This window comes from Vidua macroura, chromosome 19 (genome assembly GCF_024509145.1).
Source record: "Vidua macroura isolate BioBank_ID:100142 chromosome 19, ASM2450914v1, whole genome shotgun sequence".
Classification (NCBI taxonomy): domain Eukaryota; kingdom Metazoa; phylum Chordata; class Aves; order Passeriformes; family Viduidae; genus Vidua; species Vidua macroura.
In genome coordinates, this window is record NC_071589.1 from 5,457,752 (window position 1) to 5,477,495 (window position 19,744).

Sequence of the window (19,744 nt, forward strand, 5' to 3'; positions counted from 1 at the left end):
ATGCGGGGGGTCGCGAGGCAGCGGCGGGGCAGCAGAAGCACCCTCACGGCCCAGCCCCTCCCGGGGCCCGTCAGAGGGGCAGCGCCGCGGGGACTTTTGTCTGGCCTCAGGTACGGCTGAGCCAATCACAGCTCGCCAGCAGTGAGCGACAACTCTTCCGCCAATCACCAACAACAGGTGCCACGGCCCACAACCAATCACCGCAGAGCAGACGTAGTGCTTCACCAATGGGCTCTTAGCGGTGAGGCAAGGCGCCTCGGAATAGATAGAGAGGCGGGGCAGGTGGGAGAATGGCAGGGCGCTGTCCAATAAGAGCTCGCGACTACGTTTGAACCGCCCAATGAGAAGGCCGAAGGTGGGCAAGGCTTGCGGTGTGTATAAAAGGTGCGGCGGGGCGGGCGGCGGCCGCAGTTGTCACCGGTACCGGCAGGGGTTGGTCGGCAGGAGCGGCTGTGTCCCTGGGACCGTCACTGTACAGAGCCATTCCCTTGGTCCGACCTCTCCGCCATGACCACCACGGCCACGTTCTCGGGCATGGACCCCAATGGCAGGAACAGCTCCAGGTCTGCGGGGGGCTCGAGGGCCGCTGGGACGCAGAGGGCAGTAGGGCTGGGGGGTCCCAGGGAAGGCATGACCGGGGCGGCTCCGGAGCGGTGCTAGGGCGCGGTGCTGGGGCGGAGGCTCCGGCCGGGCCGGGGCTGTGGGTATGCGGTTCCACCCGGCCTCTCCCGGGCGGGCTGGCTGGAGGCGGGAGCGGCCGCGCCCACCCGGGTGGGCTGTGGGGGCATCCCGGGGCCGCGCCGTGCCCGGGGGAGGGAGGTGCGGGAGCTGCCGAGACCCGCCCGGGCCGCTCGGTGCGGGCCCGCCGCCGCCGCCGAACAAAGAAGGGAGGCGACTCCCCGCCTCGCCGCGCAGCCACGGCGCGGGGGCGGGGGGCACCGCGCCCCTCCGCCCGCCCGTCTTCCCCCCATCGCCGCTGCCCCCGCGCCCCTCGGCCCCGCGAAGCCGCCGCGGGCTGGGTGGGGCCGGGCGGGCTCCATTGTCTGCGCTGCCTCCCCTGCCCGCCCCGCTCCGCTCTGCCCGGGGGGGGCCCTTCGGTCCGCGAGCTGCCGGTGCTCGGGGCCGGGGCCATCATCCGTTCCCTGGGGCCGCGGCCCCGCTCCCGGCGCTAGAAGGGGCGGGAGGGAAGCGGAGCCTGTCTGCAAACAAAGAAAACTTGGCAGGCTGGTCTGGAGGAGATGCACAGCGCTAGGTCGGGCACCCGCGGTCTCAGGAGTCACAGATGGAGAGGATCGTGGCTATCGTGGCCTTTTTCAGAAAGGTTTTGGTCTGACAAAGCGGACGCTTCCTGTTCCCTTATGGCTTTCCAGGGTTCTTTTTAAAGCGAAAAAAAAAACCTTTACAAAGCTTGTTTCCAAACCTTTTACCAGAGCTCTTCCTGGAGCTGTGGGTGGATTATCGGTGGACATCACTGGGTATCAGGTGGAAATGTAACAGCATTTCATTGCTTGAAGTGTTAAACATGGCTTTCGTAAAGCAGGTTACAGCATTTTGAGGCTGTGAGAGGCTTCTAGTAAAATCTGTCAGCCTTTACCTGAGGTTGGTAGAAGGGATTATTCATTTTTAACAGTTTGAGTGATGGATATTTTTTCCCCCTTCAGTTGCCTATTCTGATAATGTCATTAAGTCTGTCAGTGGAAACTGTTGTGTCCTTAAGAGAGTACTGGTTTCACTGCTGTGGTAAAAAGAGGGGATCTAAGGTTTGGGAACAAGCTCTGCTTTGAACAGACTGTTCTTCAGATTAGTAACTGCAACAGCTATAACTATGAAAATAAACCTATACATTTCCTCAGAGAAAAAAAGATAAAGGAGTGATTCAAGACCATTGCACGACATCTTGATTCAGAAAGGAGACAAAACAAGTCATAATAAAACATACTCTGCAGTCTGCTGGGATCCTCCCATTAGCAGCTGAGCATCAGTAATTCATAGGAAAAGAATTTTGTTAGGAAAAGTATTTTTCTGGTTATGTAACAGTAAATATCCATGTCACACACCTTTAGGAATTTCCCTTGCCGTTGGGGTGTTTGAGCTCTGTAGGCTGGAGAAGCGTTCTTGTGTTGCAGCTGGAATGTAACAGGCACAAATTCTCCCAAGATATGAGTTGTACAATTGAACACGCTCTTTGTGTTGAATTCCAAGGTTTGGAGCATTAATATCAAGCTGAGTACTGTTTCCTGTTCTAACTCTGATTTACTAAATTATTTGTTAAGAAGAGGAAGTGTGCACCATCTTTAGTTTGTGCTGGTGTTAATTTTGGAGTATTGGAGGTCTTGAAAACCCAAGGTTCTGTTGGTGTCCTCACATCTCTCTGACAGTTTTGAAAGTTCTCACACACAGTTTTGTTCTCCTGGCTTTTGTCTGGCTTCTCCAGCTAACAGAAGATCTCCTGCTTACGAAAATAAGATCAGGAGGAATTTATGCTTCAAGACTTATTTTGCTGCAGCTGTTCATTTTGGTTGGGTTCTGCAGGTTGGAAAGCAGACTGCAATCAAGCTCTTGAAGTACTGAGCAGGCTTCTCTCGTGTCTAAGAGCAGATTGTTAGATTTAGGTTACATATCTGGAGCTTGGTACACGTGTCTCTCCTAATAATAGTCAACTCCAAGCTGTTTAATTTCATCTTTTACTTCTAGACCAGCAACATGCTGCAGACTTGAGGTTTTTTTCCTGAGGAAACAAATCTAAATAAAGGCTGCAGCACCCAGCCATCAGTGGTGCAGCCAGTCCTTTGATTCAAGCTTCAGTCTTTGCTGTGCAGCCAGTTTGATGATAAAAAACGAACCTTCCCAGGGTACTCTTAAAAAAGCTGGAATTTGACATGCCCACATAGTTATTTTATTTTTTATTTGGCTCAGACTGGTGGGAGCAGCCCTTGGTGTGTTACTGGATGGAACAAGGGCACAAATAGAGCACGAGAGCATTTTATTTTTGTAAGTGCCACTGAAGAACAGTGGAGATATAGTGCCAGGATGGAATTCTGGCAGGAGCGTACCTGGATGGTTGAAGTGATGTGCTGGGAGTGCAGCTGGGGGCTGGCACAGGGTGTAAAGCTGCCTGTCTCCACAGAGTGCTGCGTCCTCCTGGCGGCGGCTCCAACTTCTCCCTGGGCTTTGATGAGCCCAAAGAACAGCCTGTGAGGAGGAATAAAATGGCATCCAGCATCTTCGGAACTCCTGAGGAGAACCCACCTTCCTGGGCTAAAGCATCAGGTAAGGCTGTAGTGCTTTGTTTCCACATCTGCTGATGCACATTGATTCATTTTGTAGCTCAGCCTGATGCTGCTGGTGGCTGATGTGGAAACCAGAGTTCCCTTTCTACTTGGTACTTTGGGCTTATAAGTGATACCTGCTAGCAGAAATTTGTTTATTTCTCATTCATTTCTTCCAGAAGGGTTTTATTTTAGGCAAGTGTTGGGCATGCTGCAAGCAGAGAATTGTATTTCGGATGCAGTTTCTCCAAGTTACACAAGTGGACTTGTCTCTTACTGTTTGGAGTAGCACTGATTGGTCTTGATTATTCAGAGGAAGTTCAGCCTCATGTTCTCACAGCTGAATTGAAGCTTCCCTTTCTGCAGAGCACTGCCAGTATGGGTGGCCTTGGGACCCCAAACTCCATCTGTTTAAATGACACACTCACTGCATGGGGTGCTGCTCTAAGACAATAATTTGTGAGGTATTATTTAAAGGACCAGGACTTTTTAGAATGGTAAAGCTCTAATTTCAAAGAAAAGCCTCTCCCAAAGTAACCAAACCTGTGACTATTTATGATCTACTTCCACATTAAGTTTACCTTGCAACCTGATTAGACTCAATCTCTGGTTGTAGGGGCTAAGCCAGGTGAAACCAGAGACAGCTGTGAATCCTCTGGACCACAAAGAACAAACTCAACTGAGGCAAACTGTGGAGACTTCGTAGATCTCAAGGTCAGTACCTGACTACAAAGAACCTGATAATGGACAATTCACACTCTGTGTGGGATTGATTTATCACGGATGTTCACACAGTTGGAAGCATTGTAGGATTTGAATCCTTTCTCTCAAATTTGTTTTTTCATGAAGGTTCCCGTTTCCATCTGATACTCTTCCAGTATGCTGAGAAAGGAAGGGCTGGATTTTTCACAAGGACCACTTTGTAGAGCTCTTAACCCATCTTATTGCTGAGACAGTAATGAAGTGATGTGAAGTCTAATTTCAGCTCTGTGTGTGATTGTGGGTTTAAACATCTCACAAACAATAGTAACTACAGCAGTTTGTGTGTGGGTCTGACAACAAACTTGGGTTCACATCTCAGCAAATTCTCACCTCAGTAGTTTTAGTGTTTTTTTTTGTTTGTTTGTTTGTTTTAATAATACCATCAGGTGTGTTATTTTCTATATAAACTCTTTACGTAGTAGCAATATGGAGCATAATTTATAGTGTTAATGGTGTTAAGTAAAATTTGCTAGATGTGTAATTACATTTAATGGGAAAAACAGGGTGCTTTTGAATCACAGTAAATTCAGTAAAAAACTAGTAATTCGTCTGAACTTTGATCCCTAGGAATGTAGGGTAGCCTGTATTTGCATGAACAAAGAAAAAAGAAACCTCATTTAAAACTCTCCAGCCTTAGGTTTTCTGAAAATAACTGGGTAGATTAATTATATTAAATGTTGTAGCAGACACTTTTTATCTTAGGTTTTATTTTGGTAATTGTTATCAAGCATCACAACCCATTTTTGTTATTAGTTGTAGCTTTTAAGTCACAAAACTGTACTGTTCTTTGTTACAAAAAATGCCCTGTTTCAATTTAGCAAATATAAGCAAGTTTATTTTCTATGGTATATTTTCAGCTTTAAATTTAACTGTTTAGTCTAATTCTTTCTAAATTGTTTTAAATACTGTGGTTCTCAGCTTTGCAAACAGGTTCTTCCCATGTGGAATACTTCTATGCAGTAATTAGCTGCAAACAGCCTGACACTTAAGGTGATGCATTTGTGTCAGTTTCTGCTTTTCTTTTTAATTCCAATTTCTGCACTTTCACTGTATAATTAACAATGTTAAATCTATGAAAGTTTATAAACGTGATGCCACTGAAGAGCCTTGGCTGCTGCTGGGAGACTCCCTATCTTTGTGTCAAGCTGCAGCCTGCAAACAGATTCAGCATGTAAAGAATGTTGAACTGTTTATGTAGTGAAGGAAACTTAATCAGGGGAAAAAAAAAAAGCTGATCTGTGTTTCACAAATGAAGTTAAATACCCTGGAAAGAGCAAATGCTCTTGGCCTTGCCAACAGATAAATGCAAAGAGTTGCTCAGTAGAAACCAGAGGATGCTCAACACTTGCTTGTTGTCAGTGTAATTTTTTTGCCCTTCCGGCTGTGCAGTGGGAATATTCTGGATCCTGTCAGTGCTGCTTGATGTGGGATGCTCTGTACAATAAAGTGTTCTTACCCACCGATGTCCTTCATCATGGGAGTAACAAATGTGCTATGTGTCATCAGGATTACTCCAATATCTGTTTCAACTTCTAGAAGTATGTTAGGCAAATAAAGAACTGGTTAAATTATAAGTCAGTCTGTAAGAAATGGTGCTTACAAAGCCATGATTTCAGTCTGCAGAATTATGAGTGCAGAGCCACTGTGCCACTCTGGGTTCTGGCCCTCAGAGCCTGTTGCTGCTCCAAAAGTGCCACCTTGAGCCTGTGGCTCAGAATGTGGTGCCACGTAGAGTAGTGTGCTCAGTCACCGTGGTCACACCATGGAATAGGAAAATGCTTTATGAAACACGAGATGTAACATGTTCCTCTCTCTTTTCTAGGGAGGAGATGTTGGTGGTGACATTTTTGGTGAGTAACTTCCTTGGACTCTTCTAGTAAAAGCCTGTTGCAGGTGCTTTGCAGTAGAAAAGGATGTAGGATCTATAAATGGTCATTTATTAGGAGAGAGGCAGCTGGGGACTGTCCCTGGAACCCATCAAATCAACAAAGTGACCAACTGCTTCAGTGGAGTGTGGGTATGGAGTGAAATGGTGGAGTGCTGATGCTCATCAGGGTAAAAAGGAGAACTGTCCTGTTGGTTTATTTTGCTAGCAGCTGTTGCTGTCAAGATTTGTCTGAGTACTGGAAGGTAAGGTGGAGACTCCTGCAAAGAGTTCAGTGATTGCAAGGCCACACTGCTGTTAAGAGTTGCTTAAAATTAAATAGGACAGTCAACGTAATTGATTTTAGTTTAGCAGTTTCCTTCTTTCCCATTGTCTTGTGATACATCAAACAGGAAGAATCAAACACAGCTACTGCTTCTGCAAGTGTCTGTATTAACCAGCTCTTGACTTCCTGTTGCTTTTTAAATGCTGATTTTTGCCAAGGAAGTTGATCTGCATACTGCAAATCTCCTATAAACAGGCATTTCCCCTTGAAGTGCTTTTTCTAGCTCTGAGGCTGGAAATGCCTCCTTTGCAAGATTCACTTTAAGAATATCTGACTTCCTGATGACAGGAATGCATGTGTTGACTGCTGCTTTCCAAGTGCTACTTTCAACACCTAGGGGTGGTGGGACATCCCTGAGGCCATTAGCACCTCCATGTCCTGAAAAGACTTTTGCTGGGAGGGGGGAGAGCTTTTCCAGAACATTTCCACTACCTCTGAGTGGTATCTGTGCCTAAAATAAGTGTTGCCTCTCTAGCAGGCTGCTTCTAATCCAAGTGCATAGGCTCTAGGATTTCTTTCCCATGTCTGTCTGGTCTTAATTAGCACTGTAGGCATCTAGTGTTTATGCCTTGAGTAGGAGGATGTGGTTTGCTAATAGAATAAAACTGCTCTAAGGGCTCTGTTGCTTTTCCTGGTGCTTGTTTAAACCAGCTCCCCACAGGGCAGAGGAGATCCCACAGACAGCAGGGAGGTGAGAAGGGCTGAGATGCCAGGAAGCAGAAATAGGGCTGCCTGGGATCAGGACAGCTGGCTGAAATTCAGAGTGCAAAGTGGAATTCCTGACTTGTTTAAAAAAGTTCACATTTTCACAGGTGTTGTATTTGTCTTTTGGATTTTTTTGGCGAGTGACAGTGAAGGAAGTTTTTACCAAGGCTCAGGTGAATCTAAGCTGAGAGGTGGTTAAAAAACAAGTGTTAGGAAGATAACTGGGATTATTTCTTGTTGTGGCCATCACTGAAAATTAAATTTTTGAAGGTGGGCAAGATAAAATAAAAATGGCAGGCAAAGGTTTGAATGTTAAACTTTCACTGATGGTACTTAGGAAGGAGTAGAAATTAATGCCTCCTGGAAATGGTGTCTGTGGCAGATACCTGAACATCCTGATGGATTGTTAAATGAATTCCTACCACTGATTGCTTTGGGTGTTGTAGCTCAGTGGAGCTCAGTCTCACTGATGTGGCTGTCCCTCCTCCCCTGGATTTTCCTGCTGTTGGATGGCAGACCTGGGCTGCTGAGCATCCCACTGGCACACCTGGGAGTTTGTGCTGGCCTTGTAGGGCTGTCTCTGGGGTTAGGAAAGGAACAATGAATACACATCAAAGCAAAATCTGTCTGCTGACAAGTTCACAGCACAATCAGATTCTTAATAGGTTTCTGTCATTAAAAATGTTTAATCTTTTGAATGTGGAAATTATTTTCTGTATGTAACTGATTATAAAACCCCAAGTATGTGTCAGGTGGGATGTGTATATTTATTAATCAAGCCTGTCTAGGGTAAAAAAAAAACATTTCTTTTGCAGCAGGGCTCTTGTTTCCTCTTTGGGAGCTGTAGTTCCTTTCTGGGCATCAGAGTTCCCAGTGGCTTACAGTACACTCAGCAGGGAGCTGTTTCAGGGATTAGTCTCTTTCTGAGAAGGGAGGAGCTTTAATTCTGATCCTGTTGGTTTTACCACTTCACTCATTAGCTTGGCAAACTTACCTTGATTATGTGGGAAGTGCTAACGTATATCAGCTATACAAGGAGCTACAGAAACTTGCCCCAAAGCCTCCTCTGCTGGTAATTCTTGTTTCTTTTGTGATTCAGGGGCAGTGTGAGCTGAATGAATGTGAGCAGCTAAGGAGAATCAGGCAGTGCCCGATTGAGTGTCAGCAGTGCCTGGCTGCACATGACCCACAGGAAGGTGGAGCCTGGATCCTGCACGGTGCTGGGACTGTCCCCAGGCAGGGACATTCAGCACTTGCTGAGTCAGCAGACACTGGGACACAGCAGCTACAGGAGCTTCAGGCTTAAAATGTGGTGTTAACCCAGCACAGCTGAAACAAGCAGTTAATGAGCACAGCAGAGAATCTCTAGTGGATATTATTTCTGGTTGCATGAGGACTGTACTCAGATGCTGGAGTTCTTTGAGATTATTATAAGCATTGGATATGGGGGGGTTCAGTGGGCACAAGGTGGGTTTTGATGTTTCTGATAACATTTTGCATTGAAAAAAATAAACTGAGTTGACACAGGATGTGAGGAAGGCTGCTGCTGGGGGTAGGAAGACTAGGAGGCAAAGGGTAGGACTTAGTAATTACCTTTCAGGTTGGAAAAATGAGCTATGGGAGATGGTGCTGGAGGTGGTTTTATTCAGTGCCTTTGTCTGTGACCTGGAAAAGGTAATGAACAGTGAAGACTCCAGTTTTGTTGGTGATATTACCTCTTTCAAGTAGTCAAATTGTGCTGATGGTGGGAAAATCTCACTGCCAGAAGGACTCCGCTAAATGAGGCAGGCAGGTATAAAGGCAGGATAATCCCTGTGTAAGCCAAGTGTAAAGTAATGAATCTGGGGGGGGAAACCCCAAAAACTAAACCATGGCAGCCTTGTGTTCAGCTCTGTGCTGTGATGCTTCCAGGATCTGCCTTGAGTCCTTCCCCTTGAAATTCTTTGAGGTGTTCGGAGGTACCAGCAAAATACTGAATGTCACCAGGGAGAGGATGGAAAAATTACATACTTTTTTGTGTAAGCAATGGTAATACCCCTATATCTTGACTTGTGTACAGTCTTTCACACATGAAGAGCATGGGGTTGTAGTGGAGGTGACAGGGAAGATGAAGGGGTGTAGTGGCTGTTCTCTGAGGGGAGATTGGAATAGTTGTGCCTGTTCAGTTTGAAGAGAAGGCTGGGGGAAGAAAATTGATCAAGATCTACTAAGTCTTGAAACTTAAGCTGAATGTGCAGCAGTTCTTTGAATTCTGCCAACCCAGAATTAGTGATCATGAGAGGAAACAAAGGGGCCTGTTGAAAATAGGTGAGGTTCATCTTCACCCCCAGTATCAAGGGCTACTTGGTGCTGATTTAGGCCTTTGGCTCAGAACTGGTCATGCTAATCTGTAAAAAGGTGAGATGCTGATGTACTTGCTGTACTCAGTTGTCAACAATGCAGATACATTAGTTGTTTGCTCCAGTATCTAAAGTGCTTCCTGTGAAGAATTCATTCTGTGCCCTGTCTTCACTTGTGGTTTGCTCAGAAGGATTTAAAATAAACTATCCTGTGCTCTCCAGGGAGTGTACAATCAGAGCCTCCCCATGCATGGCTGTTCCCTGGTGTGTCTTGTGTGAAGCCTCAGAAGTGTGTCAGATACTTTTCCCTCCAGTTAGGAAATTGGGGATGCAGTTTGAGCTCTTGCTGGTGCTGCTGTGTCTCCCAGCACCTACTCAGACCTGAGTGACAATGCCACAGTCACAGCACTGACTGATTATATGTAGGAGACTTAAGCTTAAGCTGCTTGTCATTTAAAAAAAAAAATGAATTGCTGGTGTCCCTTAATAGCAGCTGGCTAAATGTGGCTCTTGCTGGTGGCCTGAGACTGAGCTGTAAGGCCTCAGATTTGATCTGAGAAACACTTCTGAGGGCTGAGTCTACCCTGCCAGTGGGTGACAGCATTGGAGTGTGTCTGTACCCCTGGACAAAACTGACAGGAGCTGAGCTTCCGACTGAGCCAGCCAAACATCTGGCTCTCATCATCCACATCAAACACTTTAAAAGCTTCTTTTCTTCTAGAAAACACTGAGGCTGATGTAGAAGCTGCCCCAGGTCAGAGTGAAGAAAAGTCCCTGCCTGCTGCACCTGTTCCTAGCCCAGTAGCACCAGCACCTGCACCCTCCAGGAGAAATCCACCCGGTGGCAAGTCCAGCCTAGTGCTCGGTTAAACCTTTCCCTTCCTGACTGTTTTGAACTTGTGTCTGTTTTCTTTCCCCCATGCTTGTGAACTGCACAACTTGAGCCTGACTGTACATCTCAAATTTCTTTCATTAAAAAGAAGCACTTTATGTACTCCATCTTTTTTTGAAATTAAAGGTTTTTTTCCACTTCTGTCCTGTGTTTCCCCCAGATCTGCTGGAAGTGACATGAGTGTTTTCTAGTGATAGACTTGAGGGAAAGCTTTATGAAGTATTGTAATGTAATTCAAAGGAGAGTAGCTTGGTTCTAAGTGTGCTTAGAGGGTTTTTGTACTGAGATTTTTTTTTTAGAACCTCTTAGCTTTACTAGGGTCTAGAATCCTGGTTATCCAGGCCAGCAAACAGCAAGAGCAGTCCCTTTCTCCACATGTGGGATTTAGGTATCTAAAAGGCTTCATTGACTGCATGTGGTATATGCCTTGAGCCCTGCTGTGCCATATAAATCATTAAGTGGTTAATGTACACCATGCTGCCTTTAAAAACAAAATAAATCTTGATACTGGACTACTATGACACAGGGTCTGTGCCAAATAGAGGGCTGATGACCAGAGCCACCTGGCCTAGTGCTGGGAAGGGGCTGATTCAGACTTTATTCAGTAGAAGTGGAGTGGATCATATAAATAAGAATTACAGGGCATTTTTTTTTTTTTACAACTGACTCAATGCTGTGCATGATCATGCTGGTGCTTGACCATGAGGTGAAAATCTCATCCTTTAAAGTGTGTGTTGTAATTTCACAAAGCTGGATTGTTGCTTAAAAGTAAATAATATAGAAATTTTGAATTCAGTGTTTCCTGTGTGGGTTTTATTTCACGGGTTTTGTTTTGCTTTGTTCTCAGTTGTCCTTGTGTCAGTCAACCTTCCCTGCTCTAACAGAGGAGAGTTGTTACACCTGGCTTGAGGTCACCACCATGTACCAGCTTCCCCTGAAGAGAGAATCTGACTTATCTCTTCATTTTTGGCTTCTAGATCAGAGAACTGTGGAATATGGCTTGATATATATTATGGTTTATCCAAACCACAGTTTGTTCTCTGGAAAACTGAGACAAGTTTATTTTCCTCATTAAAAAGAAAAAAAACAGAGGACCCTAAAAAGGGAGAGGGTGGACTTGAGACCAAACCATGACGTTCTCTGCTGTTCTGGAAGGGCTCTGCTGCCCAATAAGCCACAGCAGAGGATCTCTGTGGAGCTGCTGTGTCTGCTGGTGCCTTTTCCACCCTTCTCCAGGAAGAACCGGTGCGTGAAAGCACCCTCGCTCTCCAGATCTCCGCTGGAGAAGCCCTGCCCTGGGGTGCTGAACCTACCGAACTGGATTTGCTCTGACATGTTCCTCCGGTCCTCCATCCGGGTGGGTTCCCTGTAGCTGATGTGCACCATGCCCTGCACCGACTGCATAGAGAGCATGGGGAATAACCCATAAATTAATATTTCCTTTGCAATCCTTATGCCCAGGGGAACTTGTTAATGCTCCTTGATGGCTGCTGAGGCTCCACTGTGCTTTCTCCTCGGGGCGGGGACCTGGCAGCCGCGGCCCGGCCACTGCGGGGTCCCGAGGGGTGGTGGGGGGGCGGCTTTTGTGGGCTTTTGCTCTATTCCGGCTGGAGCCCAGCCCTGTTCCCTCGAGGCGCTCCGCCCCGCCCTAATATGCATATTCATAGTTGATGCATATGTATGAGCGTCCTCGCGTGTGCCGGAGCCGGGGGCGCTGCGGCCGCGTGTGCTGGGAGCGGCGAGCCGGGATCTGGGATCGGGATGGGCAGCGCGGCTGCGCCGCTGCGGGTGCTGCTGGACATGGACGGGGTCCTGGCCGACTTCGAGGGCGCGGTGCTGCGGGAATTCCGCGCCCGCTTCCCGGCGGAGCCGCGCGTGGAGCTGGCGGAGCGCAGGGGCTTCTCGGTGCGGGAGCAGTACCGCAGCCTGCGGGAGGACCTGGCGGTGAGTGCGGCTGCGGGGCCAACACACCCTCCCCACCCCGCTGGGAAACCTCTCCCTGCCCGCCGGGCTGTGCAAAGCTCAGCGTGGGACCAGTGTTTTTTAAAAACCCCTTAAATTACCTGCAGGGTTTTTTTTTTTTTTTTTTTTTTGTTTTTTGTTTTTTTTTTTGTCCATGTATATAGATGGGATTTGTTCAAAGAATATTCAAACAATAAGTTCATGTTTGTAAGATAACCAAATTCATGCTTGCTGACAATATTTACAGGTTTCTGCTTCCAGGAACTTTTGACCATCAATAGTCATCGATCAGAAATCTGGCAGTTTGGAGCCTGTGGAAGTGCTGACTGGATTCATATTCCTGTCTTATCAGCCAGTGGCAGGACAGGAGGGAAATGAAATTGTCATTTCTTAGCAGTAAAAAACCCCCAGGCTCAGTACATGATCTTAAAATGGGCAATTAACTTCTAGGGAAAGTGTTCAGCACAGCCTTGATCAGCATCTGTTCCATTTCCTTGGAGTCTTCAACTGTCCTGTGGTGACCAGAAGGAAGGGTAAAGTCTTTACAGTATTTGTAATTTTGTCTTGCAGACCTCTCTGTTACTCATTCAGACATGAGCAAACATTAAAAATGGCAGCATTTTGCATGAACAGAGGGTGTTTCACTAGCTTTCTCCTGATGTTCCTGGTCTCTTACCTGCTGTGCATTTGGCTTGTCAGGGCATGCAGAGGGAATATGGATACAGGATTTCATTCTGTACAAACTCAGATGGAACATACATAGTTCTTGTCCTGCTGTAGAGCTATGTGAGCACGTGCAGAGTGCTCAGGGAGCTTTGAGTAAGTTACTGTTCTGCTGCAAAGCAAGAGCAAGAACATGAGTAGGTAAAAGAAGAAGATGGTTCAGTGAATGGTTTGATGGCAGAATTCTCACCCACACATCCCTCTGTAAAGGGCTGGCTATCCTGGAAGAAGTCACTGATTATCAATACACAAATTAAGGCTGCATGAAACACAAAATTAGAAATACTGTGAATCCAGACTTCACCCTTATGGTCACCACAGGACAGTCGAGTTCCTTACAGGACTCTGTAAGGAAACTGCTGATCCACGCTGTGCTGAACACTTTCCTTGAGAAGTTCATTGCTCATTTTAAGATCCTGTACTGGGCCTGGGAGTTTTTTACTGCTAAGAAATAACAATTCACATTCATTTCACTCCTGTTCCATAGTGAGGTAAAGGCTCCTGCATCAGAGTAAGGGACAGGAGTGCTGGATTCAGTCAGCATTTCCACAGGCTCCAACTGCTGGAGTTGAGGTTAATGGCTATTGATGGTCAAAAGTTTCTGGAAGCAGAAACCTGTAAATATAGTCAGTAGACATAAATTTGGCTATTACATTGCATAAACAAACGTGATTTTTTGTTTAAAGGAGTATTCTTTAAACAAATCCCATGAACAAAAAAAAAAAAAAGTTGCAGGTAATTCAAGGGGTCATGAGGTTTTTGTTTTTTTTTTTTCTTTTTTGGAAGGTCTACAATCTGATCTATGAGAGAAATTGCCCTTTGTTCTATTTCTGGAATCCTCATTCCCTAATTTGGTTCATGCTCATCCTGTTCCTCCCCAGACCTTAGGTGTGGCAGTGAAATAACCAGATAACTGGTTTGGATCCCAGCACACCAGCAGTGGCAGAAAGCTCTTATCTTGCTGTTCTAGTGTGACTTTCTAAGGAAATAAGCTTTATGGAGCTGTGCTGTGTGTCTGTCTCCTTCAGTAGTCTCTGGAGCTTTGGGCTGGTTTAGGTATGTTGGGCAGAACAATAAAGTTATAGTTTTAAAGATCTGAGGCTCCTTTGGGTTTTATGGAAATGCCATCCATTAGTTTAAAAACAGAGTCCTTGTTTGTTCTGCTATGGCTCTATAGAGTGTCTGTGGGACAGGAAAATCCCTGTGGAAAGTCTCTCCTTGGCTCTAGCTGCAGGGAAAGCTTTGGCAGGAACCAGCAGCCTGCACAGGGCAGTTTGTGTGTCCATGCAGGGAAACTGAGCCTGCAGTTTGTCAGTGCTGAAAGGAGGGGGTCAGCTGGGCACCAGAGGGTCAGCTGGACACCAGGCTCTTTGTGGCAGGTGTCAGCTGTGTCTGTCCATGAACTTCCAGGGTGTGGGATATCCTCGTGGCAGGGCCTGGGAAGTGCTGTGGTGATGATTTATGCATCACCTCTTCCTGAGTGGTGTTCATGCTTAGTTGGTGCTGAGCAGCTGCCCCTTGAAACTTTAGCCATTACTTTGTTTTTGTTTCTGCTTTGATTGCAAGTTGATCATTATTTTCCCACTGTAAATCCATTTTATTTAGAAGGACTTCTAATCAATTTTATTTTGTTGAAGATTTTTTCACTGCACTTGCCTACCTGCCCTCCTGTGTGTGTGGCCATTTTGTTGGTGGGGATTTATCCCCATGTTTCCTGGCCCCAGGCAGTTTCAATAAAAGGATTCAACATCCCCACCAGTGATAAAAATTTCAAGAATTACTTTGAAGTCCTGCAAATGCAAGAGCATAGGGACAGATGTAGTCCCTCCAGTTCTGTATCCAAATTATCATCTTACTAACGGAAGTTAAAAGGAAACATTCAGCATTGGTGGCATGAATATGTGGAAAGAAAATAGTTTTACTTTCTTTTTCTAGTCACTTTTTTATGAGAGGAAATGGCTTCTGGTTCCAAGAGTCATCAAATCAAATTTCTTTCTCTAACAAAGCCAGACTTTTTTGTGATGTGGTGGAAACTTGCCAGTTTCTGGTGTCTTGCTGTAGGATAAAAAAGCTTTCAGACACGAGCCCCAGATCTGTAATTCAGTCTCCTTGGGAAGAGCTCCAGGGAATTGTTGCTGGGATCAGGGAGGCTTTGCATGGAAACAGATGTGATTGCCATGTCTGAACCTAGACAGGCTCCTTCACCTCTTCTGATCTGTGTGTGAAAGCAGGCAGTGCTTCCAACTTTCTGGCTGTTGATTTATGAGTATTTGTAGGTGGTGATAACTGAGTGAGCTTCAGGATCTGGGAGTCTGGTTTAATGCTGACTCTTCATAACTGCTGCTTAATTGAAATGGGTTTTTGTTGATGTTCCACTGGTGATATAGAGCAAGCACACCTTCAGCTGGACTCTAAAGAGCTGGACTCTTCTAAGCAAAGGCTGCAGCCTGCCTTTGAAGAATACTAAAGAAGAATTAAGTTTTCCAAACTGTTCAGTGGCATGGGAATGTATGACCTTGATGCTTATGGAAAAATGCTGCTTTGACACCTCTGAAGTTCACTATGTGACCCCAAGGAAGTTAATTTGGGTAAAGAGATATTGGAAGCTTAACCTCTCTGTCTGAAGGTGAAACTTAGGCCTGGAAGGGGCCTCAGCCCTCGGTGCTGCTGTGGGTCCTTTGCCATGACGGGATGTGGGATAAGGAAGGGGAAAACCCATCAGCTGTGACCTACTGTGAAACACTCATTTAACACAGGCCACCAGGGAGCAATTCTTAAAATTAACTAACCAGAGCTGGATTCAAACCAGTAAATTTCCTAATAATAAAAGGCGTGAAAATGTCTTACCAGTAAATTAAGAAGAAAAAGGACTGGAAGGACAGTCCTACCTGGAAATTGCCTTGGAAATATTTCTCTTCCTTTCAGAGATAAAAGATGCCACTATACTGTATCATATTAAATACCTTTTTGTCCCATTTTTGGCTACATTAACCTAGGACAACATTGCTCCTCCAGAAATCTTGTTTCTTTCCTATTTACACTCACTTAAAAATGATTCTACCTTTCGAGCTAACCTCCTTCACCACTTGCTTATCATTAATTTCCTCTCTGGTTGGTGTGGCATCCCATCTGCCTGTATGGAAGGTGGGTTTACATAAGTACAAACACAAAAGGGATAAAGCCCTTAATCTCAGAGCTCAGCCCAGTTCTGAGCCAGGTGAGGGGAGCAGTGTCCCACAGCACCCTCAAACCAAGCCCAGATGGGGTTCATGGGGTGCACATATCACCTCTCACAGAACCAAACATTCTTGGGGAAGCACAGGCATCACCTCTGAACTTCCTGCTGAAGTCTCAGACTCTTTGGAGCAGACTTTGCACTAGCCCATGACCTCAGGGGAACAGCTCCATCCAGGCTGGAGCCAAGACTGCCTACTCCTTCAACAATATTTGAAGTGGGTGGTTTAAAATCAAAAAGCAGCAAAGACATGGAGCTTTCCCAGCACTCTCATCCTCATCCTTCCCTCTTGCTGAAGGGATTCCCCCCAGGTGTGGCTGTGCTGGCCTGGCCGTTGGCACAGTCACCTCTGTACCCTGTTTGCTCTGAAGGAAAAGGAGGCTGATGGGCAGTGCCTGTGTCTGCCCACCCATCCCCAGTGAACTCCTGAGCCCTCAGCTAATCTCAGCCAAATGTGACAGAGGAGGAGAAGCCTCCAGTTTGTTCCTTTGGTTTTCACCAGAGTCAGCTGAAAGACACCTGCTGGGAAGGGGTGGGGTGGGAGCTCTGCCTCCCTCAGACCCCCCAGGCACTCCAGTGGGTTAGGGCTGGTTGTGGGAGCAAAGCCAGGCCAGGAGCAGCTCTGCCTCCTCATGAGCCACCAGAAAGTGACTTCTCCTTCTTGTGTGCCAAGCTGGACCTTTCCCAGAACCCAATGGTGAGAAATTTTATAATTCACTCCTGGGGGGAAGCACCAGGCTGTTACACAGTGGGTGACTGGAGAATGCTGCAACAGAGCACAGCCACTGCTCATTGTCCTCTGTCTCCTGCAGGCCAAGGTAGCCAGTGTCTATGAGTCGCCTGGCTTCTTCCTAGACTTGGATCCAATTCCAGGAGCCCTGGAAGCTGTGCAGGAGATGCTCCACATGCAGGAGTAAGGACACTTTGCATCCTGTAGCCCTTTTCCAGGATCTAACACACTTTCCCCTGACTGCTAACAAAGGCTGTTTCTTTTCAGTACTGAAGTCTTCATTTGCACAAGCCCTCTCCGGAAATACGAGCACTGCATTGTGGAAAAGGTGGGAAAGAATTGTTTTTATTTGGTTTAATGTTGCTTTTGCAAGGCCTTGCTGTTTCATACTACCCGAGCTGGAGCTGCTCCTTTTTAAAGACAGTAGCTGCTCTGTAAGATTGATCCCGGGGCCTTCGGGGTCCGATCCGGCTAGCTCTGGATCCCTGGCCCCTCTCAATCTCACAAGGACAAAAGTAAAAGACTGGAGACGCGCTTTCCTCTCTGGACGACAGTTCCACTTTATTGTGGAACCAGTCCAGGGAAGTCCAAGGGAGGCAAAGAGGAGAAAAGAGGTCGAGGGTGTCGCCGCGGGAGATTTTAAACCCGGGGGGAAGGAGGCGGTGGCGAGGGACCACAGCCAATGGGCTACAAGTGATGGGAGGGGCGGGGGGAGGAAGTAACCCGGGCAAAGACCAGCACCACAAGGCTTGGGGGGGAGAGGGGCGATGTGGAACAAACCACTTGGTGCAACACAACACTGCCAGGCTTCCCTCAGTCGCTGTCTGAGGGCTAGATTCTCACACACAGAGCAGTAACTCAGGACAGGGAATCTCCAAGTGCCACATGGTGCCAGAATTACTGTGGAGCACGTGAGCCCTGGGCTCTTGGAGCTGGGCTGGGACTGAAACATAAACTTTAAGGGATTTAGAGATTTTAGAGGAGCTAAGATTTTAGTTAGAGATAAGCCTTACTAGAGTTAATTAAAATAAATGAGTAGGCCTTGATGAAGTTAAGAGTTAGTAGTTAACTAATAATTGATTGCTTGTCAACACAATGTTTAGTTAGCTGGGTTTGTAATGAAAAATATAGAAACTGACAAATAGATTTTAGGAACATAAGACAATTGTGGGCCTCCTCTGTTCTGAAACCAATTGAAGACAGGGAATGGGAGTTCTACCAAGAGTTCATTTGTCATATTTGCATTGAAAAGGTAGAAAGGTCAGAATGAGGAAGACTTCATTTACTTCCTCATTTTGGGACCCCTCCCCATGAAAGGGACCATTGACCCATTTCAAGGAAAAAACTACGCATACTTAATAGCTTTTGAAATGATTAGCTTATGAAGCGAGGAATGGGATGTACCAAAATTATGAATATGTATTTGTATTTTGGGTATTCAAGACTTGTATGGATAAAAGGACTTTGTAGTCATCTGAAAGGCACGGTGTGTATTAGGGAGCTATCCCGCAGGCTGCCCGGCGTCGCAATAAACATACACTTTCTAACTTTAAACTGTTAGAGAGTTTTTGTCCGTCACAGTTGGATATCGGCACTAGATCAATATCCATATTTCCTTAATAAATCAGGACCAGCTGTGTCAGCAGGTGACAGCAAAGGAACTGCTGTAGTGTTACCCACAGGGATGGGGTATACCCAGGGGATTCTACTCTGGAGAACCACCAACCAACAAAACCTACTTCAGTCTAAATCTGGAGCCTGAGATGTCCCAAAAGAGGTCAGTGCTGTGTTGAGGAGGCTGTAGAGTTGGAATAAATCCTTTTTGCCTGTGGTACAAGAATGGAAGGGGGGGACTTTGATCACTGGAATGACTTAGATGGGTACAACCCATGTGCTCTGGGCAAGCAGACAGTGCTTCTCACAAACCCAACAGCCAGGGCAGTGCTGAGTGAAGGCTGTCACACAAACAGGTTTAATCAGCATCCTGGGCTGCAGCCAGTCTCCATGTGGGTATTCCTAGACACAGATGAAGGTTTACAGAAGAAAGAAATTGCTCCATTAGGGCTGGTCTGACAGGAGTGATGTGCAAACTGAGAGCACAGCAGAATTTTCTCCTATTCCTTGTGTCTGCAGTATAAGTGGGTAGAGAAACACTTGGGACCCGAGCTTGTGGAGCGGATTATTCTGACCCGAGACAAGACTGTGGTGGCTGCTGACCTGCTGTTTGATGACAAGGACATCATTCAAGGTTTGAACAGCTTTTCCATGGTTAGCTGCTGGCTGGGGAGCCACCCCACAGCTGATTCCAGCTTTTCCCCCCTTCCCACAGGTGTGGAGCCGAACCCGAGCTGGGAGCACATCCTGTTCACCTGCTGCCACAACAGGCACGTCCAGCTGCCGGCCTCACGCCGGCGCCTGTGCTCCTGGGCTGACGACTGGAAGGCCATCCTAGAAAGCAAGCGCAGGCAGTAGTCTAGGAAGGGGATGCTGTGCTCTTCCCACTGCTGGGAAACAACCAGCCCACCCCCTACCATGCCCAGGAGGCACTGTCACTGCAGGGATCAGCCACAGAAGAAATGAGCTGCTCCTGTCAGACACAGTGCTCTGGGTTTCTGGAAGATTGCTCTGCACTGTTAATCTCTGTAGCATTTTGGATGTTTGCTGTTGGAGAAACTATAAACTACAAGCAGCTGTGGTTGGATTTTTGTGTGTGTTTAACCTCACTCCTGTTTGGTTTGTGCTGTCTGGGGCCAGAGGGGAGAGAAAAAGAGGAAGGCTCTCAAATGTGAGCAGATCCAGTGTGGGTGTCTGTCAGAAAGCACTGGGCTCAACAGTCAAACCTTTTAAATTTTATGTATTTAGCCATTCTGGTTATTGGGTTTTCTCTTGCCTCATGGCTGATAATGAAAAGAGACTA

The 19,744-nt window shown here is 46.6% G+C and overlaps 2 protein-coding genes across 2 annotated transcripts; both read left to right on the plus strand.

Annotated features, from left to right (window-relative positions):
- The first annotated feature begins 385 nt into the window (after nt 1-385).
- Nucleotides 386-10,968, plus strand: JPT1 (Jupiter microtubule associated homolog 1). The gene is made up of 5 exons (XM_053994933.1): nt 386-563; nt 3,128-3,270; nt 3,886-3,983; nt 5,854-5,881; nt 10,007-10,968. Exons 1-5 carry the CDS (start codon nt 508-510, stop codon nt 10,153-10,155), a joined length of 474 nt encoding a protein of 157 aa, XP_053850908.1. The 5' UTR covers nt 386-507; the 3' UTR covers nt 10,156-10,968.
- An 883-nt stretch (nt 10,969-11,851) lies between these two features.
- Nucleotides 11,852-19,528, plus strand: NT5C (5', 3'-nucleotidase, cytosolic). Its single transcript, XM_053994681.1, has 5 exons — nt 11,852-12,121; nt 16,910-17,010; nt 17,095-17,155; nt 18,961-19,075; nt 19,157-19,528. Exons 1-5 carry the CDS (start codon nt 11,858-11,860, stop codon nt 19,297-19,299), a joined length of 684 nt encoding a protein of 227 aa, XP_053850656.1. The 5' UTR covers nt 11,852-11,857; the 3' UTR covers nt 19,300-19,528.
- Nucleotides 19,529-19,744: the final 216 nt, after the last annotated feature.